At 40.5% G+C, this 26,546-nt stretch overlaps 2 protein-coding genes across 2 annotated transcripts in view; both read left to right on the top strand.

Annotated features, from left to right (window-relative positions):
- Positions 1-655: 655 nt before the first annotated feature.
- On the top strand, positions 656-13,623 carry LOC308703256 (E3 ubiquitin-protein ligase TRIM39-like; the record flags this gene model as incomplete). The annotated part of the gene is made up of 8 exons (XM_081386577.1): positions 656-1,204; positions 1,451-1,507; positions 1,619-1,741; positions 6,418-6,504; positions 6,963-7,061; positions 7,138-7,276; positions 12,955-12,981; positions 13,085-13,623. 8 exons carry the CDS (start codon positions 656-658, stop codon positions 13,621-13,623), a joined length of 1,620 nt encoding a protein of 539 aa, XP_081242703.1.
- Positions 13,624-20,716: 7,093 nt separating this feature from the next.
- The window catches only part of LOC308703255 (uncharacterized protein), a gene marked incomplete at its 3' end in the record, with an annotated part of 60,719 nt that continues 54,889 nt past the window's right edge, over positions 20,717-26,546 (top strand). The window contains exon 1 of the mRNA XM_081386576.1: positions 20,717-20,816. The remainder of the gene's footprint in view (positions 20,817-26,546) is intronic.

The following is a 26,546-nucleotide window of genomic DNA, read 5'->3' as shown; positions in this document are numbered from 1 at the left end:
TCATGTATTTCTCTGTGATATAGCAAAGGCATTTTTTAAATGAAAATACACAAATTACCCAGAACTAGAAAGAATGATACGAGTTTGGTGAGGTGCTGCCCTGCCTGTGGTGGTGTAGCCTAACAGTTTAAGGCCTGGAATAACTGACGGAATAATACTTAGTTTCTATACTTTAGTATAGTTTTGAAGAATTTTTACCTACTCATGTAGCCTAAACTTTAGAGTAAAACTAGGGAAAAACCTTGTACTTTGTACTCCTTACAGTCTCATTTAGACTTACAGTATCAAAAGATAAGAAAGTCTATGATACCTGATAAAAAGCGATCTGTATTTCTTTTTATCTCAATGTCAGTTGCTTTACATGTGCAGGACACCTAGAAATACACAACTTACCTGTTGTCATCATTGTCCATGAGCACAGCTTCTACAATACAATTTAAATGTTGCATGTAAAGAAACATTTTGCCAGTATACATGACTACTTGTGAATTACTGAATGATACTTTTTGGCCATAGAATGGTGTAGTTACAGCATCTACCAGCAGGGGCTACATGGACTGTGCTAACCAAATACACTTTTATCCTGTGCATAAACATTTTTTAGTACACTTATCAGAATTTTCTAGCAATGTATATTGTCATTGTTTTGTCAGCCATGGCGTCCTCCAGTGGTCCAGAACTAAATGAGAAGCTCCAGTGCTCCATCTGTCTGGAAGTGTTCACTGATCCAGTCACCACTCCATGTGGACACAACTTCTGCAGAACCTGCCTGAGTAAGTGCTGGACGGACACACAGACCTGCTTCTGTCCACTCTGTAAAGAAAAATTCAGCAAAAGACCTGATCTCAAGATTAATACAACATTTGGAAAGCTTGTGCAACACTTTAAGAAGCTTAATCAAGAATCTGAGGTGTTCTGTGACTTCTGTGGTGAAAGAAAGCAGAAAGCTGTGAAGACCTGCCTGACGTGTCAAAGCTCTTACTGTGACTCTCATCTGGAGCCTCATCTCAGAGTCCTACATCTAAAGAAACACAAACTCATCAATCCTGTGGAAAATCTGGAGGATTATATATGCCAGAAACACGAGAGACCTCTGGAGCTGTTCTGCAGAGATGACCAGACGTGTGTTTGTCTGTTCTGCACTGAAGGAGAACACAGGACTCACAACACTGTTCCTATAGAGGAGGAGAGTCGAGAGAAGAAGGTAAAGAGTTACAGACAAAGCACTTTAAACACTGTGAAATGCATCCTAAACCAGCTAAAAGTTAATTTAGTCATTTTTTGAGAATGCAATATAAGTTTCCTTCAAAGCTGACAGACATGGAAAAAAGCCAGGAGACAAAAAAATTAATTCATGGGGTCAAACATTATTCAAATGAGATTTTCTTTTGTCAGAAGATTTAACGCTAAATTCAGTGATAAATGTGTCTGTGTTTTTCTCTGTATGCAGATGATCCAGGACAGAATGAAGAAGATTCAAGAGATCACGCGCTCAGAGCAGAGAAAAGTGAGTGGAAAAAAATTATTAAAATAATTTGGCCTCTTGCACAACTTATCACAAACTTTGCGATCTTTCTTCGAGAAGTGTTGCTTGAACTGAATCTTCTTCTTTTTGCAGACTCGCGCCTCCAATGATTGTTTCCTTACTTCGTCTCGGACCGTTCACATTTCCAACTGGATGATTATTGGTCTGGGTGTCCTGTTGGTAGCAACATTGATCATCTTGCCTAAACAATATACCGTGAGTGTGCGAGAGTGTGTAAGTGCATTGGTTTAGGAGTGAGTGGTTTGGTAGCTGCGGTTAAGTGTGTCTTCAGCTGCTTCTAGAATTTACATTTACATTTTACATTTACATTTAGTCATTTAGCAGACGCTTTTATCCAAAGCGACTTACAAATTAGGACTAAAATTAAGCGAGTCATCATGAAGAGGCAAAAAACAACAGCAACGCAAGAAGTGCTCAAAATACGAGGTTCAGGCATTATTCAGAGTAGCATAAGCACGATAAGTGAGGTTTTAAAGGGAAAGGTTTATTTTTTTATTTTTTTTATGAAGGTAAGTGCTCACGGAAGAGATGGGTTTTCAGCTGTTTTTTGAATGTTGTCAGGGATTCTGCGTTCCGGATGAGGCCGGGGAGAGTGTTCCACCAGCATGGGACTGTGAATGAGAATGTTCTGGAAAGTGATTTTGTGGCTTTCTGTGATGGAACCACGAGACGTCGGGCTTCTGGTAGGGATGTAGGCTCGTAGGAGTGAGTGAAAGTAGGAGGGAGCTGAGCCTGTGATAGATCTGTAAGCAAGCGTCAATGCCTTGAACTTGATGCGAGCAGCGATAGGTAGCCAGTGCAGAGAGATGAACAGAGGAGTGACGTGGGCCCTCTTGGGCTCGTTGAAGACAAGACGAGCTGCAGCATTCTGGATCATCTGTAGAAGTTTGGTTGCACATGCTGGAAGTCCGGCCAGAAGAGCATTGCAGTAGTCAAGCCTAGAAATGACCAGGGCCTGGACGAGGAGTTGTGTTGCGTGCTCAGTTAGGAAAGGCCTGATCTTCCTGATGTTGTGCAGCGCAAACCCGCATGATCGAGCTGTCTTTGAAATGTGATCTGAGGTCAGCTGGTCATCAAACGTTACTCCCAGATTTCTGACCGACCTTGATGGGGGGATCGATGATGAATCAAGCTGGATGGTGAAGTCGTGCTGTAGAGATGGATTGGCAGGGAGGACGAGAAGCTCAGTCTTTGCCAGGTTGAGCTGCAGGTGATGTTCCTTCATCCATGTGGAGATGTCTGCCAGACAGCTTGAGACCCGTGCAGTTACTGTGGGATCATCTGGTTGAAATGAGAGGAAGAGTTGAGTGTCATCAGCCTAGCAGTGGTAGGAGAAACCGTGTGCCTGTATAATGTGTCCCAGTGATGTAGTGTAGATGGAGAAGAGGAGGGGACCAAGAACTGAACCCTGGGGAACCCCTGTGGTCAGTTGATGTGCTCTGGATACCTCTGCCCGGTTGCATAAAGCACCTTAAGTTTTTCCCTTAAGTATGATACTTAAGGGGCAATTTCCCCTTACCTAAGAGAATAATTTAAGGGTGTTGCATATAATCTCTTAAACGGTTCTCTTAGGTAAGGGAAACATTTAAGTGTTTCACGACAGCGATCCTGGATTCACGTTATAAAAGTCTGTTGTTGCCATAGATACGCAAAACACTAACACTAGCAATTTCATAAAATAAAGTAGGCTAGGACATCAGAATGGATAAAGAAAACAAAAAAAAGAAAGCATAATTGGACAGAGGAGGAGAAATGCATTCTTTTAAGAAAAACAATTTTGAAAAGCAAACTAAATCCCACTGTAACTGCGGGAACTTGACCGTTGCGTTTAAATGACGGGAAAGAGCCCCCGCAACCCGGTGAAGCACTCTGCTGACAGACGATTTATGCACGTTGAAAACATCTCCCACTACTGTCTGAAAACTCCCAGTTGCAAAAAAAAAACACAGTGCTATTTATAAGCAGTTGTAACACCGCAGGTAAAGAGTGGTTGCGCTGTGTGACATGGTCAAGGTCACAGTCTAGTTTGTTAGTCTTGTCAAATTTTGCGCGTCGATCAAATCGGTCACGTTTTTCTTACAACAATTTTTTTTATATCGCTAAGATGGTCCAAAGGGTTCTCCCTATCCCTAAAAATTATTCTTAGCACATAATGATCTTCAGCTGGTTCCATAAATTAAGCCATGTCGTCTTATTTTTGTCCGCATTACTCTTAAGGTTACGATTTTCGAACCTTAAGTTATTCTTAGGGAAATGACCGTTAAGGGGTTTTATGCAACACTTAACGCTTTTTAAGGGATTACTTAAGTGAAAAAACAGCATTTAAGGGAAATTCGAAGTGTTTATGACGTTTCACTTAAAGAAACCCTAAAGTAACACTTAAGGATTTTTTTCTGCAACACCCTTAGGTTTAAGGGAAACATAAGGGCGAACTTAAGGGAAAATTACACTTAAGGTGCTTTATGCAACCGGGCCCTCGCCTCTCCATGCGACCTTGAAGGACCTACCTGTGAGATAGGACTCAAACCAGTCGAGTGAAGTTCCTGTGATGCCCAGTGATGAGAGACAGGACATAAGGATCTGATGGTTCACGGTGTCGAAGGCAGCAGACAGATCAAGGAGAATGAGGAGTGAAGATTTGGAAGCAGCTTTTGCAATCCGTAGGGCTTCTGTGACCGACAGTAATGCAGTCTCAGTTGAATGCCCTTTCTTGAAGCCAGATTGGTTGACATCCAGCTGGTTGTTTAGAGACAAGAAGGATGTTAATTGGTTGAAAACAGCTCTTTCAAGTGTTTTCGCAATGAATGGTAGGAGAGAGATAGGTCTGTAATTCTCTACAAATGATGTGTTTAGTGTTGGTTTTTTAAGCAGTGGAGTAACCCGAGCCTGCTTGAATGCTGTAGGGAAGGTGCCAGTATGGAAGGATGAGTTGATGATGTGTGTGAGTGCTGGTAGAAGTGTGGGTGAGATGGCTTGTAGAAGGTGTGAGGGGATGGGGTCTAGAGGGCAGGTGGTAGGGTGACTGGAGAGGAGGAGTGTAGATACTTCTTCCTCGGTTAGCGGAGAAAAGGAGGACAGAGGGTTATTGGCTGTGGAAGGGGTCAGTCTGGGTTCCTGTGTGTGTGGAGCTGAGAATTGACTGCTGATAGTTGTTGTTTTGTTGGTGAAGAAGTTCGCAAAATCGTCGGTAGTTAAAGAGGAGGTGGGTGGTGGTGGAGGTGGACAGAGGAGAGAGTTGAATGTCTTGAAGAGTGATCGTGTGTTGGGGGAGCTGTTGATCTTGTTGTGGAAGTATGAAGATTTTGCAGCATGAACATCAACAGAAAAGGATGAGAGGAGAGATTTATACATACTCAGGTCAGATGAGTCTTTTGATTTGCGCCATTTCCTCTCTGCTGCCCTGAGTTCGGTCCGGTGTTCACGAAGAACCTCAGATAACCAGGGGTTAGAAGGAGTAGCGCGTGCTGGCCTGGAGGAGAGAGGGCAGATATTGTCTAGAGAAGAGGTTAGAGTGGAGCATAAGGTATCCGTTGCAGTATTCACATCCAGAGATGAGAATTGTGAGGGTGGGGGAAGAGAAGATGACACGGCAGAGGAAAGATGGGAGGGGGAAAGTGAGCGCAGGTTTCTCCTAATGGTGACTGGTGGTGGGGTTGGTGGTGCCGGGGTAGCGAGTTGTAGACTGAAAGTAATGAGGAAATGATCTGAAACATGGAGAGGTCTCACCAAAATGTTGTCTGTGGTGCAGTTGCGTGTGTAAACCAGTTCCATTTGGTTCCCTGATTTGTGAGTACCTGTGGTGATGTGTCGTTTGAGATCGAAGGAGGCTAGGAGAGAGGTGAAGTCTGTTGCATGTGGTTTTTCGAGATGAATGTTGAAGTCACCGAAGACTAGAAGTGGGGTGCCGTCCTCAGGGAAAGAGGACAGCAGCACATCCAGCTCCTCTACGAAGTTACCCAGCTGACCTGGGGGGCGATAAATGACTACAATGTGGATCTTACTGGGAGTTGTAAGTGTGATAGCATGATATTCAAATGAGTTGTTGTTGCATAGAGAAGAGAGCGTTGAGTATTTCCAATTGTTGGAGACGAGAAGCCCTGTCCCGCCACCCCTCCCAGACTGGCGAGGGGAGTGAGAAAAGGAGAAATTGCTAGAGAGAGCAGCGGGGGTTGCTGAGTCTTCTGGTTGAATCCAGGTCTTAGTCAAGCCCAGGGTACTGAGAGTAGAATGAGATGCAAAGGCTGGAATGAAGTCAGCTTTGTTGACTGAGAATGATGTGATGGTCTCAGCAGTTCGGTTGGAGGTTAAAATAAATAAATAAAGGATTCAAATGGATTTACGAGAAAGAAAAAAGAACAGTAAAAGAAACAGATTTTTTTGAAAATGTTTGAAAATAATATTTTATTTCAGTCGTATTCAAATACCTAATATGTTGAAAATGCAAAATGGAAAAATGCTTCTAGTCTCCTCACAGTCAATGAATTACATAAATCACATAAAGAAAAGTTTCAATTAAAATCTTTTTTAGTTTGCATTACTGGATATTACTGTTGGTCGTTTAACATTAAAACAGTATCAGTGTCAGGGTTGTGAGAGCACGGGATGAGCATTCCCTCATTCTCCATGAGCTCTGTCTAGTTGTGTGAGCGTGCGGTTTCGAGTTCACTTGGGCCATACGCTATTCTGTTCGCATGTGTTGTTGTGTTTTGTGCAGAACACGGGTCAAGGTTTCATCGGCCACTTGTTTTAATGTTGTGTCTTGTGTGAACATGCGGCTTATGAGTGTTCAGCATGTTCGTGTCAGTTGCCCCACATGCTCTCCCTCCTTACCTGCCTTGTTTGCTTCCAATTTATTCTCCTTGTGTTTTCAGTCCTGTGACAGTTTGTTGTCTTACATTCCTTGTGTCCTGATCCCTGAAGCCATGTCATGTCCTGCTACCAAGTCTTGTCCTGCCAAGGCAAGCTGACCGGTCCTGTTTTCTCCTACGGGGAACAAACAAAAGCCCATTTCTCGCCTCATCCCTTACCTCAACCTTGACAAACGGTTCTCAAATACTAGTATTAAATGTTTAGGCACTTCTTATGTTGATTCTTTGACCATTAAAAACTGAAGCCTCTTGCTGAAATTCAAGCTCAGCATCTGTGAACAGTAAAGCCTGTCTTCATTGATTTGATTGGCCATCTCAGTAATTTTGGCATTGATGAGTGATGTTAGAACTAGAGGAAAACCAGCTTAAAATTTAACTTTTGGGGGTAATTCAGTGTTGAGATCTTCACTGATCCGATCCGCTCTATTTAGAGATGTCAGTCTGATCAGCTGAAGATGATGGAGGAAATCACAAAGCTGAAGAGGAGAAACACTGAGCTGGAGCAGGAAAACACTGAGCTGAAGAGGAGAAACACTGAGCTGGAGCAGAAAAACACTGAGCTGGAGCAGGAAATCACTGGGCTGAAGAGGAGAAACACTGAGCTGGAGCAGCTCTTACACACTGAAGATCATCTACATCTCATACAGGTCTGTCAACATCTGTCTCATCAGTGTTAATGTGGAATATAATTAATATTTAATAGTCTTCTCTCTCCTGCTGTAGATGTACTCATCCCTTTACAGCCTTTCACACAGCAAGAACTGGGCTGAGATCGATAGTGACTCTGATGTGGACGTGTACGTGCTGAAAATAGCTCTGACTGAACTGAAGAAGCAGCTTATAGAAAAACTCACTCAAACTGGTATGTGAATATCAAATACAGGGTTTTTGTCATTAACTTTTTTTTTTTTTAAGCGTTAACTTAATTGTAAGCTTCTGTGATGTGCTGGTGATCACCACATTATTATAAAATCACTTAAAGTTATATCTTCAACTCAAGAGAACGCAGCGTCGTGTACCAATAACCCTGTATTAATATTGAGATCAATCAGCATTTTCAGGAGAATGTGTGTCTTCATTGAATTAAAAGCTGAGCTAAAATCTGTGAATAAAACTTTTCAGTTTTAGTTTCAGACAGTATCTTCTGAATCTATCTATCAGAATTTGATATACGATCAATAGTCCAGTTTAAACGAGTGGCACAGTCCACATATTGCTTAAGAGTAGGCAGATATTCAGATAAGTCACAGAAATGAAAGTCTCCAAGAATTAAAACAGGTTGACCTGCAGAGCGAGTGCATCATTGTAGCTCTTCGCTATTCTCTCTCCTGCAGCATCAACGTTCAGTCCGAGTACATTAGTAAATCTGACCGTGATCTTGCCGATCTCCCTTGAGAGATAAAATGAGCTAAAGAAATTGTTAAAATCTCAAAGTCCGGTGTGCACACTTCCTCCCGTACACAGTATTGTGTGGCCCAGCTGTTGTAAGCAAACACACACAGCCCTCCAATGGATTTAAGTGAGCTACGCTCGTCTCTGCCGCTTGTATTGTTGTAAACCTGATGGCACAGGGTTGAATGATGATCTTTGAGTTTCTGTAGTTAAATAATGTAGTTATTCTGGGGATTATGGGGGGTGCTGGATGGCAGAGGCAGGCGAAATACACATTAATTGCGCAGATATTAACATAATCAAATACATAATATTCAATCAAAATAAACATGAATAAGACTTATTCATGTTTCTTTTTATTTCTTTTTATTGATTGCAAAAATGTACTAGATTAATCACACATTTTTTTCTGATTAATCACGATTAAAAAAAAAGCTTACGTTTTTAATATATTTCATAATGTAATAATTTCACAGTTAATCTCCAAATTAATGTAGAAACAACAAAGACAGTATATTTTAAATATTCGTCTAACAGGTAGGAAATATACAGAAATTAAATCAAAGTTTATTTATAAAGTCAGATTATTATTTATGAAGTACTTTTTAAAAACAGCAAGTGTTTATCAAAGTGCTGTGCACACCTATCCCATATCAATGATACAAACAGTCAACAGCACAGAATAAAACAATAAGACAACTCTCACATAGAGTCAAATGCCAAACTATAAAAATAAGTTTTTAAGATAGTTGTAAAAACAGCAAGTGTTTGAGCCTGTCTAATGTACAGGGGACACTATTCCAGAGCTTGGGTGCCGCCACTGCAAATGCTTGGTCACCCCTGCTCTTCAACTTTACCCGTGGGACAACTAAAAGCGAATGATCAGCAGACCTAAGCGCTCTTAGCGGAGCATACAGCTTGATCAGGTCAGAAAGATATTTAGGTGCAAAACCATTAAGAGATTTAAAAACAAACACCAAAATCTTAAAATGAATCCTGGAATGGACAGGCAACCAGTGAAGAGAGGCGAGAACAGGGGTAATGTGTTCCCGCTTTCGTGGACCCGTCAACAGGCGAGCTGCTGCATTCTGGACCATCTGCAGTCTGGAGAGAGAGGCCTGACTAATGCCTATAGAGGCCATTACAATAATCCAGACGAGATGAAATGAAAATATGAACTTAAAGTCTTTAAACGTCTTTAAAAGACAGGAAAGATTTCACCTTTATTAGTTCTCTCAATTGGAAAAAAACTCAATTTAACTACCGAGTTAATCTGTTTGTCCAATTTAAAATCACAATTCATAATAACACCTACATTTTTTACATTGGGCTTCACAGGTGGATTCAGTTCATCAAGGTCCAAATGTATTGATTCATAAGTGCCTCCCGACATAAACAGCATAACTTCTGTTATATTTTTACTAAAGCTAAGGAAATTTTGTGCCATCCAATCATTTCCTCAAGACACTGCAATAGAGGCGCTAAAGTGCGAGAATCTTTTCGTTTCAAAGGCAGATAAATTTGCGTATCATCTGCATAACAATGAAAATAATAAAGTTATCAAACAGTTTGCACTGCATACATTTTAAATTAAATATAGATTAATCCTTATTAAAGTTACAAAAGTTCTTTAGTCAAGAGCAGCGAGTGTTTTTCTCTGTTACCTTTGTTCTTTGATTAACTTTACTGACAGAAAGCTTTATTGGCTGCTGTCCCTTTAAAACCAGCCGCTGCTGACAGAGAGGATCTCACACATCTCATTCTCTCACAACTCTCTGCCTTCATTCAAGACTTTATTTAACTAATTTAAGACTGCTCAGTCTGCTCTTATGAGGATACTCGACAAAACAGACATTTTGGCATAATTGTGTTAGTGTGTTAGTGTTCGTTCAACTTCAAGCCAAAAGAGAACTTTGTCAATATGTCTTGGCTTGAATGGTTTAAAATCATTTGTATGAATAAAAGCGCATCATATAATGTAACGCCAGCCAAAGGATGACAGAAAAAATGGATTCTGCTTTAATTGCGTTAAATATTTACCACTGAGTCTTCTCCTCCCACTTCTACCAGTGACACTTATTCAACTTCCCGCGTCTACTTCCTGTGCAGATGTCAACAGCGCAACTGGGTTGTAGGTTGTCAGATTGAGCTCACAAATGGGTTGAAATTTGTATGATGTGTTGATTGTGTGCGTTTCATACAAGATCTGGCAACTGGACAACCTTGAAATAATATATTGATGTGATTTTTCATATAACGAGATTTGGGCCATAAAAATCACGTGAGTTTCACGGGAGAAATAACAAAACGTAAGATGGGTGTGAAATCCAGGAGACTCCCGGGGAAAACGGGAGTTTTGACAGGTATGCAGCGCATGCATAAACCCTCATAAAAGCTCACTGAGATGATACAGACAGAACAAGACATAATCAAGTTATCATGCAATTCTTCACACCATTATATGTTTGGTCTAAAATGCGACTGCTCTCATGTTTCGCCGCAGGACAGCAAATGCGAGTGGATTTTCTGTCATCTTTGCAGGACTGTGATATGAAGAGTGTGCAAAGTAACATATTTTAGCAACTGTGTGAAAGTGAATAGCACATAACGGGCACAATACCGGTATAGATATTAAAGGAGAACTCCGGTCAATTTTAACATTGAGCTCATTTTTTTGTACATTTGGAGTGCTGTCAATACAGAGAACAACGACAAAAATCGGTGTTGCCTACACCGAGTTATTCTATTTTTAAAATTTGCACCCTGTTGACTTCAATGGGGCAAGTAGTAAACCTGCTTATAATCTCTTAATATCCTTGATGTGTCATTACAAGTGCACAGAAAATGTGAGTGATTCCTTCTGAGTGAACACGAGTGAATCTGACTGCAGTAGATGTGAAAGATATGTATAAAAATGATGTTATTTAAGCCAGCGCAAATACCTGTGTTTACATCCTGTTTTCGGTTGAAGTCCAAAGTAGTCGATTGCCGAGTTCACGCGCGTGATCATAGCAACTAAACCTATGCGCGTGAACATCATTTTTATACATATCTTTCACATCTACTGCAGTCAGATCCACTCGTGTTCACTCGGAAGGAATCACTCACATTTTCTGTGCACTTGTAATGACACATCAAGGATGTCAAGAGGCTAAAAGCAGGTTTACTACTTGCCCCATTGAAGTCAACAGGGTGCAAATTTTAAAAATAGAATAACTCGGTGTAGGCAACACTGATTTTTGTTGTTGTTCTCTGTATTGACAGCACTCCAAATGTACAAAAGAATTAGCTCAATGTTAAAATTGACCGGAGTTCTCCTTTAATATCTTTGGGTTCAATATGCATCACATGACTAAACTTGCATCATCATTTTCAAATACCTCTGTTCTGACAGTCCACACCACAACGCAGAAAATGTGTTTTCAAATGTATCCAATTTGGAGAGCGTTTTCAAAAAGCTTTGTTTTCATTGCTAAAAACACGGTCTCGGTGTGGGTGGAAGGCCAAAGCAGAGAGAAAAAGATGTGTTTTTCAAATGAAAACGTATTAGTGTGAACAAGACCTGAATTCACAATCATGTTCAGCTCTTAGCATAGTCTTGTCGGTCTGTCCAGCAGTTATTCCCAGGCACGAATGTGACTGTCGTAAGGCAAAATAATATCATAGTGGTGTGAAATTCATGACAGAATACAGAGTAAAATACCATTTCCAGCAAGTGTAATTCACATCAGACCAAAAGAACTGTTCAAAACAAACTTAAGATCTCAAACGAGCAAACAAAGCACACGCGGTGAACACAGTAGGGTTGCCAACTGTCCCATATTAGCCGGGACGTCCTGTATATTGGGCCTAAATAATTTGTCCCGTATGTGACCTCCCTTGTCCCGTTTATTGACTGCTACGCTGATCTAACCACTAACTAAGGGGCTTCACATATGTTGCGTCTTTTGCGCACTCAAGTTTTATATTTTAAATGTAGACGCGCTTCAAACACGCTCAAATAGAGAGCAATGCCGTTGTGACGCTCGCTTTCCCCAGGCGCGTCTATGCCGCAAGCAGGTCATGTGACATCGAACCAAGCGATCAGCTTTGGCCTTTCCATAACAACATTGAAAGCTCAGCCAGAATAAACGAACAGCTGATCATAGCTTGCTCATCTCCATAAATATATCTAGCAGTAGAGCTAATGCAAGGGCTCGAAATCCATTTATCCTTTGCTGAAACTTGTAAAATGCGGCAGAAACATCTGTAGATTATATTGCAAACAAATCATTATGATATTCACGGTGATACTGTAATGAGAAATCCATGTTGAAAACAGTTGTGTACATTTTTTTTCAGGATTCTTTGATGAATAGAAAGTAAAAAAAAAAAAAAAAAAAAAAAAACAGCATTAATCTGAAATAGAAAGCTTTTTTTGTCTTTACTGTCACTTTTAACACATTTAATGTATTCTTTCTGAATAAAACTATTCATTTCTTTAAAACAAATTATTACTAATGCCAAACTTTAGAACGGTAGTGTATGCTACAAAAGCTTTAGATGGTTTGTGTGTAACAACTGACATTTATTTCTATGACGTTAAAATTATTTTTAGGATTGAATTGTGCATTGATAGGTTAAGCAAAACAAATGTGTTTATATCTCAGAACCTTTGATACACACACTAAACTGCAGACACTGAAATGACATACACTGTGTGGTACAGTACAAATATTTTGAGTGTCCCTTATAAAGAACCACGATTGTCCCTTATTTTCCTTTTCTGAAGTTGGCAACCCTAGACCACAGAGATCCCGTCACTGACACACAACCAGAAGTCTGACTGTAAAATAAACTGTCTAAAAGGTTTCCTCACTTCACAAGGACAATATAGACAGCAAAAATAACACTTTTTTTACACTGAATAATTATTATTACAGCTTTAATAAAAATACAACTTGACATTTCTGCTTTTAAACCCTCTGTTATGATTGTCTCATAGACCTCCATCGTACGTATATTTACTGCAATAACATTCTGCATTTTGTTTTACAAACTGATGGACGATCAACATTTCCATGATGCTGCCAGTAGAGAGAAACTCACTGTTAACCAGAAATTACTGCTATGAATAATTCATCATTATATTGTCATCTGTGTCCACAGGGTTGAAGTTTGTGCAGAAGTTTGCAGGTACAGTGTGACTGACACAGATACACTCACAATACTTTTGTTTATAATGGACACATGAAAATGTTTGTTCTGAAGTTGATTGATAATGTCTGATCTCTCTCAGTGGATGTGACTCTGGATCCTGATACGGCTCATCCATATCTCATCCTGTCTGATGATGGAAAACAAGTCAGTGATGGAGACATTAAGCAGAACGTCCCAGAAAACCCAAAGCGATTTGATAAGTGTTCTTGTGTTCTGGCAAAGCAGGGATTCAGTTCAGGGAGATTTTACTATGAGGTGCAGGTGAAGGGAAAGACTGAGTGGGATTTAGGAGTCGCCAGAGAATCCATTAACAGGAAGGGGCCGATCACACTGACTCCTGAGGATGGATTCTGGACTGTGATTCTGAGGAATGAGGATGAATATGATGCTTGTGAAAGTCCATCTGTCTCTTTATCTCTGAGAGTGAAACTTGAGAAGGTTGGTGTGTTTGTGGATTATGAGGAGGGTCTGGTCTCTTTTTATGACGTGGAGTCCAGATCTCATATCTACTCTTTCACTGGTCAGACTTTCACTGACAAACTCTATCCATATTTCAGCCCATGCACTAATGATGAAGGTAAAAACTCAAACCCACTGATCATCACTCCTGTCAGATGAAACAAACAAAATAACATAAAATCTCAAAAGATTAACTATGGATGTGCTGTTTTTAGAATATGTAAATAAAAAACAAAAGAATTTGCACTAATCATGATCAAGTTTTTACTTACAATTATTAAGAAAATGAATATGTGATAAAAGCGGAAAAAATTACTATGAAAAAAACTATAATGAAATATGTGTGTGTTATATATACACACACACACACACACACACACACACACACACACACACACACACACACACACACACACACGTGTAAATTACTCATTTGTTACACATCTATACATTTCTTTTGTCTTACATTAATACTTTGCTTTTAAAATCTACTATGAAATTTTACATAATATGCTTTCATATTATATGGTGGATTCTACAAAATGCTAAATTTCCAAACTTTCCAGTGTTTCTACAAACATTTCTGAAGCCATTTTCTCTCTCTTCTCTCCAGCTGTTAACATTGAATTACTTGTGAAATGTTGAGGTTATTGGTTCATGTAAATAAAGACAAATGTTCAATTCTATAACTGATAGAGGAGAGCGGGGCACAACCGAACACTCTCTGACTTTCTCAGTTTGTGTAAATCCACCTGGGGTTCAGGGATTATTTTATTTTATTTTTTCAAATTAATTTCACAAATTATTGAATTGTGTGGTTTAGTTTCATTAATAAGGTCTATATTTTAAACTTTAATTTTTTTTGTTTTTTCAATAACCATGCATAAACATTATTCTCTCAAAATTACAAACATGTACATGTTGCTCACATATTATGGTAGCCCTGTTTGTGCTGAATAGAGTGTAATTACACCTTTGCTATTAATATGTTTATAAGCAACTGAAAAAAGCACAAATGTCAGAGCATCTCAAGGACCCCAAAAACACCTTATACCCCAGAGGGTTAAATAACAGATATAAGGTTAAAATAATATCAGATGTGTCTCCAAAAAAACAGAGATGAAAAAAAAAAAAAAAAAATAACATGGGTAATACATTTACTTTTGCTATGGTTAAATAAATGTTCAGTGATATCTTCCAAAGATGTTTTCATTTTGCCTCTATTTCTCTATATAGTGTTGATATGGCAACTAGTAAATACACTAAGTTTCGTCATGCTGGATGTGTGGAAGTATTGAAACCATGAGTGTTAAAACGAGCCCTGAGTTAGTTTGTGCCCCGCTCACCCCTACATTTATCAATTAATTTTAATCAAGATTAATAAAATACTGCTCACATTACTTCACAATTGCTAGACCATATTGTTAATGTGATAAACGAGATAACACAATACAATTTATATGCACATATAGAACAGATTAGTTAACATACTTGTTTTAAATGCTTACACATGAGCAGGAATACCGTAGTAAAACCCTGCTGTCATCAGACCAGAAACACACAACGGGACTAACATGTCAGGTCACGTCTCCAGTCTCTCCACATCATTAAAAGGAAAAACAAAGAGAAATGCATCGGGCATAAAGAAAATTATTCTTATTTTAGGTCTATTACTGTAATCCAAAAAATAGTCTGGAGACACGAGATGGCACAGATCTGTTTCCCAATGTTACCATTTATATGTATTGTTTCTTTTGTTTTACAACCTGATGGATAAGTCAAATCATAACAATATAGTATAAATTATATTTAACTAGAATACATCTTTAACAAATTTACAATTCAGTCTGAAAAGGACCTGAATGTAGTAAATTGAATTTGGAAACTGAGTATATATGGGATAAGCGGAAGAAGATGGTATGGTATGGGAGTATATATGGGATGCCAGTAATGACCAATGAATGTGTTTTTGAAAAAGCTGTAGTTAGAACTGTTTAATTAGAAATAGCACTCATTAAAAACTAGAATCTGAGATCTTAAACTCGATCCTGAACAAACTGAATCTGGAATGTCTTCATTAAAATGTTAATTAAAGCTGTTTTTATGAATTATGTGTGTGTGTGTGTGTGTGTGTGTGTGTGTGTGTGTGTGTGTGTGTGTGTGTGTGTGTGTGTGTGTGTGTGTGTGTGTGTGTGTGTGTTTGTGAGCACTGACCAAATCTGACTGAGAACTCATAAGCTCACACAGAACACAAGAAAGCACACAGCCAGAGGTTTTGTTTTACACGGGTTGGGTGAGAAAAAACACTGATATTATGGATTCGGACGGCACTAAAATCACTGACTCACCCCTGTAAATGTTTAAAATACCGGACGAGCCCATGAGAAACAATATTAGCGTCCGAATAGGACTTAACTGACAGTAGCCTATGCTTTCACTGGCCTTTAAAAGCGCTCTTTTATTAAATTAATAATATAATATATAATAATAATATAATTAAAATTCTAACAACAATCAGTGAGATTGACGATTTTATTCTTTGCATGAAAACACTTGAATTAGCCTAAATGAACACTGTCTGTGTGTATTAAAACTTCAGAATTATATTCATATAGACCTGCAACAGTGATAAGGTAAAGCTAAGAGTGGTCCAGACCAACCTTCCGAACGTATGACTTACAGAAGGTACACTTACCTAAGAACGTTTCGGGAAACACGTATTAACGATAAGGTACAGCTTAAGGTGTAACTTAAGAACGACGTAGCGTTAAGAAGGTTTCGGGAAACCCAGCCCTGATCTGTTGTGGAGATCTATCAACTATGCTCGAACCAGAGCTGTTTGGACAGATCAAATTGTCAGGGCGGGCTTTATACGATGATGGACAGATGATCAACAGTAACGTAATCATCCACGTCACCAAAGAGCGCTTGGGTTGAATTCGTTTACAACAAAGATGGCTGCCGCTGGATAATTGAGATGTGTAGATTCCGCCATCGCATCTGTTATAGAAGATATCGACAGCGCATTCATTTTAAAAGAGGAACAGAGAACCGTGATCGAGGCACAATGATATTAAAAAGCGTGACTCTATCTGAGTGAAACGCCACACTGACGGCCCGTGAACGGCTTCGCTCCAGTGTGAACGATCATGTAAAACTGATTTCCTCACGTGCTAAACTCCTCCGACACAGATTGTGTGCGGCTTCTCTCCAGTGTTCATTCTCAGCTGATTTCAGGAGCATATCTATTTCCTGTATGTTTAAGCATGTTTTATCCTCATGCGAGCTTTCTTTCTTTTCTATGATTTTACCGGCACTAGAATCGTTTCTAGTTTGTTACAAGAATTTCATAAATTCTATGATGAAGACTAACGAATACTTTACCCGCTTATAAAAGTCCCAATGTGTACGTGTTTGCAGTTATTTAAAAAGATTTAACCTAAAAAATAAAAATACTCAAATCTTAGCTCGATAAACCTACAGATTCGCCATTAAGGTCATGGGTTCGTTTCCCAGGGAAAGCAAGACCTGATAAGAATGTAAATGTGTACCTTGAAATGCAATGTAAGCTTTGGATAAAAGCGTCTGCCAAATGCATAAATGTAAATGTAAAACAAAAATACAAACAAAAACAATACTCAAATCTTAGCTCGATAAACCTACAGATTCTTCTCCTCAAAAAACATTGCACTTTACTGTCACCCAATAAGTGAATCTTAAGCAAAGATAGAGATGCCATGAAATGTGTTTTTACGTCTCGTTTTACAGTGTGTGAGCGCATTCATTTTAGCACTGCAAATCATCTCACATCTTCTCTGGGAAGTTATAGATTTTGTAAAGAAACTCATACGTAGGCATCATTTATATTCGTCTGTGTTTATTAATTGTATTAATTTTGAAATGTGAGAGATGGCAGAAGGCAGTAGATGTGGCTTGAGTTAGGCAGAATAACACTGAGTACGTGCTGTGTCTAGATAACACTAGATATCACTAGTTATGTGTTGTTAAATGTCTGCGCTTCATAACACAGAGTCAGTTCACTTGCAGATCTGCTGTAGCTTAAAATATTATCACAAATAAAAAGTGCACATGTTAAAAGGGGACTGAGAACTTTTGAAGCTACAATAAAAATCACACTTTTTAGCCTTCTTTAAAATTGTTGTCTTTGACTCAAGAGAAACCATCTTTCTTGTTACAGGTTCTGTAATTAAAAATGTAAAATATTATGAAAAAGTAATAAAATGAAGAAACAGACCTGATGGAATATAATCATCCTCATCGCTCTGTTCTTCCTCAGCTGTGGTTTCTATCCTCATCTTCATCATCATCATCTTCAGTGGCGTCTGCAGCATCTGCTGTTCTCCAGCGTTACAGTCTGAACCCAGAGACTCTGTGCAGGTTTGATCGGTGGATCCACATGACTGTCACACACACACACACACACACACACACTCTCTCTCTCTCTCCTGAGCGTCAGTGTAACAGAGTAAAGTGAGTCCTGTGTGTCTCTGGATCTGTGTGTGTTCAGAAAGTTGATCTCTGACGCTCCACTGAATCCTGTCCATCAGTCACACACACTCAAACCTCTTCCAGCTCCTGAGGAACACAGAATCACAGCGATGTTCAATTTATATGAAAGATATGTCAAAATAGCAGTATCTATCTTAGACCATGGAGCCATTCTAATGTCTGGAAGCTTCTCGTTGTTCTGGTAATATTGACACTAAATCACGTTTATTTTATATATAAACATTGCAGTCAGAATCTGCAGTCATATCAAGATATTTGAATTGTGAGAATTGAATCAATGAATCAATTTGATTAGTTCATAAGTCAGCAGAAAGAAAGAAAAAAACGGAGAAAGAAAAACAAACAGAGTTTCAGGTAATTCAGGTATTTAAGGATGAAGTGAATCTTTATCATGTACAAACCTCTCGATCCCTTTAGTTACTGGTTTCTCTCCATCATCTTTACCTCCAGTGACGCCTTCTCTTTCATCAGCTGACAGATTTCTGTGATGAAACTATCAATATCCAGGATGGATAGACATATATTATCTACATTTAACCAGAGACTGTAAAAAATATGGACAAAGCGTCTGTGACGTCACCCATAGACTTTCTGAAGAACTGTTTTGAGGCCGTTTATGGGGGGTATGGGCAGCGCCATCTTGTAAAACCTTGGGAAATCCTAACCCCACCCACCTTCTGGCCAATCCATATATGGGTAAAAGGGCAGGCTTTGTGTGAGACTGAGCCGGTGTGATGAGTCCGGGCCAGAGCCATAGAGAGAATTTCTCTCTATGGCTCTGGTCCGGGCTAACGTCCGAGCTGTTTTTGTGTTATTATGTGGTAGCTTTATGTAGAATGCTAAATCCCGCTGCTATAATCTCAAGTTGCGTCAATAGGAGAGGAGAAAGACCGCGAAATTGAAAAATACTACTGTTATTGTGTCACGAAATGTAGTTTTAAGAGTTTTTCAGTCGAGAATGTAGTTGTTTTAATCTCAAATATGTTGTTTGTTTATACAGATAGCGTCTATTTAACATTTTTATCTGACGTTTGCGGAGTTGTGAGATCCAAGGGATCACCGGGCGCTCAACGCTATGTATCCCCCCTGGAACAGTCTTACCTCGGCTAGTGTTGCTGACGTTTGCCGCTGGTTGATGTCTCTAGTCTAGTGGAGTGGTTAAACATGGGATATAATTCGTCTTGTGAAGGCTACATCTAATGGACGATCTTTGATCTCATTAATCTATAATTTGTTCCCCTGGCAAATCGTTTTATGGCTTCTTATACCTTTTAGGCTACTTATACTTTCATAATGGCTGTCTAAGCTAACTAAAAAACACACTAACAACGAGAAATGTTTAATTTCACAAACTGCAGCTTCGGTTAAATACTAGTATATGAAACGTATAAGTTAAAATACATGCTAACTGTTGCAGTGCCACTGCCCACAAACATTGATGCTAAATAGTGCTCACTAGTTACGTGAAATAGTAGTGGATTGTCACTTACCGGAAAAACTGGAGCGAAGTCCTCCTACAGTGTCGGTTAGTGCAGTTTATAGCAGAGCAACCCATTTTATGTACCATATTTCAATACAAATGTTCAGAAAGGATACAGAGGTGGTATGATGTGTTGTGTCAGATCATGGCCGAGATGTCAAATATCAGGAATTCCACTCGGCGCAGCCTATGCTCAGCTATCAATCAAGCTGTCAATCAAAGTTAACCACGCCCTTATTTGTCATACATTTTATATCTAAATACGATCTAAACTAACGAGTTAGAAAAAAATTCACCCCCTCACAGTTGTCAGGCACTCGGAACCTATCGAAAAATACAATAAAAGTCCATGGGACCAACCTGTAAAAACATGAATTTATGCTGTGAAAACAGACATTTTAACATGGGGGTCTATGGACATTTGCTCCCTTTTGGGACCTCCCTCTAGCGGATTTTCGATGTATTGCAGTTTTTCGCACTTCCAGGTAGGCTTCATTTTTCAGATTAGAATGTTGCCCCTTGGGTTAAACCACTAAACAGTGCATTAGCGCCACCTATTGGCAGTATATGGACCAGAAAACACCCTTCATCTCTTCATATCCACACTGAGCCTCACACACCGGCAAACAAACACACCGGCAAACAAAAAGCACTTCACACTATAGTGACTGTTAGCATATTTGAAATATGTTTAGATATATGTTTTATCCTCCTGTGAGCTCTTTCTTTAGTGGTTTTGCCAGCGGGTAAAATCAGATTTCCAAAATATGTGTTTAAATTTAAATGGCTGAGATTCGCGCTTCAGGATGGTGACGTGAGTGTGCACTCGTACAGTGGCCAGACAACGGTCAGCATTTTATCTCTATGGGGTTGATTTTAAAAACTACTTTTTTTTTTTTTTTTTTTACCACGCCTTCATAATTTATTTTTAGCTACTAGAAAGCCTTTGTTTTATTGTTTTACCGATCCAGGAAATAAAGGCAAATTACACTGAATCATATGTTTATGTGTCTTTTCAAACAAACTTCAATTGTATAAACTGTGATAACTTGATATTTGCCATTGCTCTCTTAAAAAAATTAAGGAAAAACTACTAGGACAAAAAACTAAGGACAAACCTACACGTATTCTAAAAGTTTCTTACACTGTTTACTCACTCATCATGGATGGATTAGGAACAGTTTCATATTTATGATTATGGGCGGAGCTACAGTATATGACATCACTGCACGTGTGTAAAGACCTCAGTGAAAGTGAAACTGAACAGATGAGCTGGAAGCTTCTTCAAACAACATTTTCCGAAACCCTGAAATTAACGATCAAATCTGACATTCACTCACAGGTAAGCGATGGAAATGTAAGTTCACTAGTTTAATAGCATGATGCAGTACAAGAACGTTTGTAAAATGAAAGTCTGTGTTTATGCAACACATATCAGAATCAGGAAGTATTTGAACTGCATACAGAATAAACAAGTGAAAATCATAACTTCAAACAGAAATTGGTGTTTACAGATGTTTATTTAGTAAGTTATTTGTTTGAAAAATTACAATTCCACTCATTTTCTGTGTTGTCTTTTATAAAAGATCTTATGATGGCAGGGCTCTAGTGCGACCAAATTTTGATAAGGTGCGACTAAAAATTTTCCTAGGTCGCACCGGTGCACGTAACGTCCTCGCATCCGCTGCCTCTCCACGAACTAAGCGTTTGTTCTCCTTTGACGGAACTCACACTCATGGGAACTCACACTCTTCTCTCACGCGGTGCCACAGCTCCCACAACATACAGCCCTGCTTAATGAGTGACGACGGAGGACAGAATTAAACATTCAAACGTAGCCTGGTTACACTTAAGGTCTGTGATATTAGTCTGATTTTATTTTAGATTTCGGTTTCCAAAGATTATAAAAAATAATAGCCTATATTGAGGTAAAATATTAAATTATAGCTAAAAACTATAGTTCATTATAATTACTATATATCATTATAATTAAAAACTATAGCCGCATTCTGTCTAGCGCTACTTCTTCCCTTCGCAGCATTACGCTGTCATTTCTCCCTAAAACTCAAACTTAACGACAGAATCAGCACGATCGGTGATTGTTGTAAAATGCAGTCTAGCTACTGTTGCTAAATTTCGGGACGCGTTAAATAATTAAAAGAGCTATTAAAAGCACAAAAATCTGAGCAAGATATGCTGTTCGCAAGGCGGCGCGCGCTCCGAAACAGACCGAGACAAGCAAATTATACTTTAGGTTTCATGTGCGCGTCTAAACGATCAAATGTACACAAAAGTATGTCAAAATGACCGGCTTGGAGATTCACTAAAAACAGTTTGGCCCGGTTTCACAGACAGGGCTTAGACTAAGCCAGGATTAGACCATAGATCAATTAGGACATTTAAGTAATTTTTATAAACATGCTTAGAAAAAAAAACATTACCGATGTGCATCTTGAAACTAAAAAGGCACTGATATATTTTTAAGATCAGTCAGTGCAAGTTTATTTCAGTGGAAACAGCTCAGACTTACATTCTAGTCTTAAGCCCTGTCTGTGAAACCAGGGGTTTATGTCTTAAATGGACGTAGTTATTAGCCTGGCAAGCCAAACCTACATCAAGATGTTAGGTCTGGCAACTCACCATAGACACAGCTTAAGCCCCGTTCACACTACAAGCGACTTTGTCGCTGCATGTCGCCAGTGGCTGGCGGTGAGGTCTTTAGTGGGCGTTCCCACTACTGGTTGCCTAGTAATGTTTGTGAGTGACATTCACGGATGTTACTCCATGTTGTAGACAACAAATCTGTTTTCTTGCCGCTACAAGCTAACATTTTGGAAGGAAAAGTCTAAATATAAATGGAATCAGTACATTAAATGCATAATATTAAAGATGAATGAGAAACAGCGAGTGCCCTGTGCTATCACGGCTATTTAACTGCAGCAAATGGGCAAATACTGGTCTTTCTGAGTTCACGAAACCATCCAGACTCGGAGTCAGCACGGCGAGTACCACTGTATGTACACGGAGACATATCATACATTATTGGACAGTTTCGGACTGCTAAAATAAACTTCTCATTCATCTTGCCTCGGTCTGACGCAGCACTGAAGAGTGACGGATCACGTGTGCTCCACTGACTTCACTCCTTGGTTGTCGCTCCCGAAAGTCGCTCTTAATTTGCATAAAGTTAAACATTTCTCAACTTTGTCGCGTCGCCAGACACGCCCCATCCAGTCACCAACGGTCGCGACTGCGCGTGTCACCGGAAGTCGCCCGCTCCCCATTGAAAATGAATGGTATCGCGTCGCTTGGTCGCGTGTAGTGTGAACGTAGCTTTAATCCGAGGGGCGGGATAAACGGCTGTCTTTCAAATTCCCGCTGCACGCAATAGGACAGCGCTTCAACCAACCAGAGCGTTTTCCCAGCAGAGTTAACGTTAGTTGCTAACGTTAGTTGATAGATTCAACTTTTGAATCTGTCCGGCAAAACTACGAACACATCTTCCTTTTTTAAGAATGACTTAAGTGCCGTTCTTTGCTCTTTTCTCAAAGAAAAACTTAACTCCTCCAAGTCCTCCAGAGTCGCGGCCAAAGCCGATTCGAAAGACTGTTCGCCAGCAGCCATTCTTTGTTTTCAAGTAGCAGGGAACCGTTGCAACTCTGTCGTCATTATGTTAAGCCCGCCCCGCCTACTCTATACATGATGTGATTGGCCTGACCCAATTTAGGTTTTTGCAGCTCGAAAGTCAATGGAGAGTTGCTAGACTACCCTGGGTGCAAAATACATTTTGCTGCCACTAGTGTGCGTCTAGATTTCTAGGCTATGTAGTTATAGAAATAGTTGGGAGAATATGGTGCATCAGTAGCCTATTAGATCTGCACTCGGTCTTAAAAGGGCCGCAGTCTAATAAACACGCTGACGATTGCGCCATTACTGTGAATCAAACAAGAAAAAAATCACTCACAGCTCTTGAAAGAATAACTTCAGCTTTAATAAGCATTCATCTATTTATGATAAATTATGCAGTGTTATTTTACATTTGATTAGATTTCTTTTTAGACCATACCTGAACAGTAATGTTAGGACACCTTCCTGAAATTAAAGCCCTGTGTAGGCCTATATAATGTGTATCTTTGTTTAATTGTTTATCTTTTGTTTATCTATTGTTTATCTTTGTTTAATATATATATATATATATATATATATAACAAAAAGAACCAATAAGAAAACAGTATCAGTAAGAGTATAGGAATACTGTTAAAACCCGACTCCCCTGTCAATGCTCCGACAACAGCCCAGACATGGAGCTACTTCAGCCTCCAGTCTCCCCAGTCCCTGGTGAGATGCCAAGCCCTGGTCCTTCATCGGAGATGGCATCCGTCTCAGAGACGGAGGTAGAGCCTACCACGCCTGAGCTAGAGACTCAAAATAGTTAGTTTGGCAGCTCAGTGAAGCACTTTAAACATTATTATTTAAAAAATATTTTTATTTGTATATACAGTATAATTGTGCTTCAAAAAAAAAAAAAAAGTATTTACCTACAACTTATTCTTGTTTAAAATCATTTACATAATATATATGAATGTATATAGAGCGTGATAAAAAGGTGACCTTGAAATTGTGGCGTTAAAGGTCACGCAAGCCGAGGAAATATTTGGATGCACCCAAATTTTGTGCTGGTGCACCTAAATAAAAAAGTTAGGCGCACCAGTGCAACCATGGCAAAAAGTTAGTCTGGAGCCCTGGATGGTATTAAAATGTTGTTGTAAAAACCTGTTACATTTGCTGTAGTGTGGCTCTTAGTTTCTAGTTTTTTCCCTAGTTTAGTTTCTGTATTTGGTTCTCTTACGAGAGGTCTCTCGTACTGCGTAAGATTATCTTACGCTAGGGGAAAATACTTTTTCCGCGAGATATTGAAGCCAAAAATTATCCTTAATTTTGTAATAATGCAAAACGCGTTGCGGCAGCATACAGACATAGGCGAGGCAGCTCGCGCGCCTATTGGCTGTTCTGCGGCAACTGCAGCAGCCTATCGAGCGAGGCCTGGCGTAATGCCAGACCCAATGAGGGTGCTTCGCGCCCGCTGCGTCACATCCCGCCGAAACGGGCGTGGTCTAGGCCTATAAATACCGCTCGCAGGCAGCTATTATCCGATTTTTTCATCCTTCAAGCGAAGCACACGCATCGCTGGAGCTGGAGAAGAAGCCGCGCCGTCTGAGAGAGAGCACCTTCAGCGGGACGAGTCACTGAAGTCGCTGGCTGCGCCGCCTTCCTTGCCTTCCTGCTGCGCTTTCCGGCATTATATCCTTTCTTTGCTACTGTGTTTATGTATGTGTGTGTGCTCGCCGCCGCGATACACACTCTCATTGCACTAAAAGAGCCGGGCGTCTTTTTCAAGACGTCCCTTTCCTGAGGATCACGCAGCTCTCGCGCTCACTGACGGCGACTGCCCTCACTGCGAGCTAGCTACTGCCTATGGTGACTCTTAGGACTTACCTGGCAGCCTTCTCCGAGACTGCTCCTCCCCACTGGCATAAGGAGGAAAGAGAGTGTTTCCGGTCCCGCTGCGGACGGACCGACCTCCATTCCTCAGACATTTCTCATTCCCCTCTGAAGTTCGGGCAACTGGAAATGTCTATATTGCAGTGAGCAAGCCTGTTGTAATACACGCATGCCTGCAAACGAACGTTGAGCCAGCACGTTGACGCTCTCGGATAATACTCGCGCTAACTGAATCACCATGTGTCTTCCCCTGTGGCTCAGTGGCAGACTCTCAGTTTTTGCACGCGAGATACCCACGTTCGATCCCGGGTCTACCGGCAGATAAAATTATGCCGTCAATGCTCGCTCTGTCAGTTCCCTGAAAAGGCGACTGCAGATGTGTATTTTGCAGCCAACGAGCGTGTTGTACAACCCGCTCGCCTGCACCCGAACACCGTTTCTATGGTTTTCCGTGCGTCACTGGCGTAAGGAGAAAAGAGAGGTTTTCTGGTCCTGCCGCGGACGGACCGACCTCCATTTCTCATACATTTCTTATTCCCCTCTGAAATTCAGGCGACTGGAAATGTCAATATTGCAGTGAACGAGCCTGTTTTAATGCACGCAGGCCTGCACATAAACGCCAGCATGTTGACGCTCTCTGTTTCTATGGCAACTTCTCGCTCGTTCAGTTCCAGTAAATGTGACTGTTCCAGTGTATTCTGCAGTAAACAAGTCGGCGACGCAGCACGCTTGCCTGCACACAAACGCCGCTTTTACGGCTACCCAGATAAATCCCATAAGAGTGAATTTTCTGGTGTCCCGGCCACGGCCGATGGTGTTTTATGTGTAGAAAGAATGCCCACTGCCCAGTGCCCATCTCTACACACAAGCACAGCCCGTCACACAGGGCTCGCGCACATAAAATCGACTCAGATCGATTGCGCATCAAACGTGGTAAATGTGCCCACTACCCAGTGCCCACAAACACTACGTTATGCATGTCTCACGGTTTCTGTAAAAACGAAACCAATGTGCATTCGCTTCACTCAAGCGAACAATGCTTTCGGTGTGGTAAATGTGCCCGCTATCCCGCGCCCACATCCACAGACATGACAGTTCCTACGGGACTCGCCCAGCCCTCCCTCTCTCGGTTGACCGCCGCAGAGGAGTCGAGCGCGGGCAATCTGCCGGCTGTTATCAGCGCGCCCCTGCCTCAAATGTCACGAGCGCGACGCTTGTGTTACAGCACACCGAAGCCTCTCCATCGCTGAGCGAACGGAGCACGCTTCGTATTCAACCCCTAGCTATTCATGCAGATGCATGGGCAAAGCTGCCTGGGGTTTCGAAGTGGGTGCTAAACATTATAAAAGAGGCTATTCGCTGCAGTTTCGCCGACGCCCTCGCCGCTATACGGCGCGCGTCGAGACCACGGTAAAAACAGAAGAAGCACATTTACTTCGAGCCGAAGTGGCGAAACTATTTAGCAAAGGGGCCGTTGAGCCTCTCTCTCAAGTTCAGAGCGAAGGAGGGCTATACAGCAGATACTGCCTGGTACCGAAAAAAGACGGGGGTCTCAGACCCATACTAGATC

Source organism: Scardinius erythrophthalmus, assembly GCF_964197995.2.
Source record: "Scardinius erythrophthalmus genome assembly, chromosome: 15".
NCBI classification, from domain to species: Eukaryota; Metazoa; Chordata; class Actinopteri; order Cypriniformes; family Leuciscidae; genus Scardinius; species Scardinius erythrophthalmus.
The sequence above is the reverse complement of the archived record's forward strand: the minus strand, read 5'-3'. Positions and strand labels throughout refer to the sequence as shown.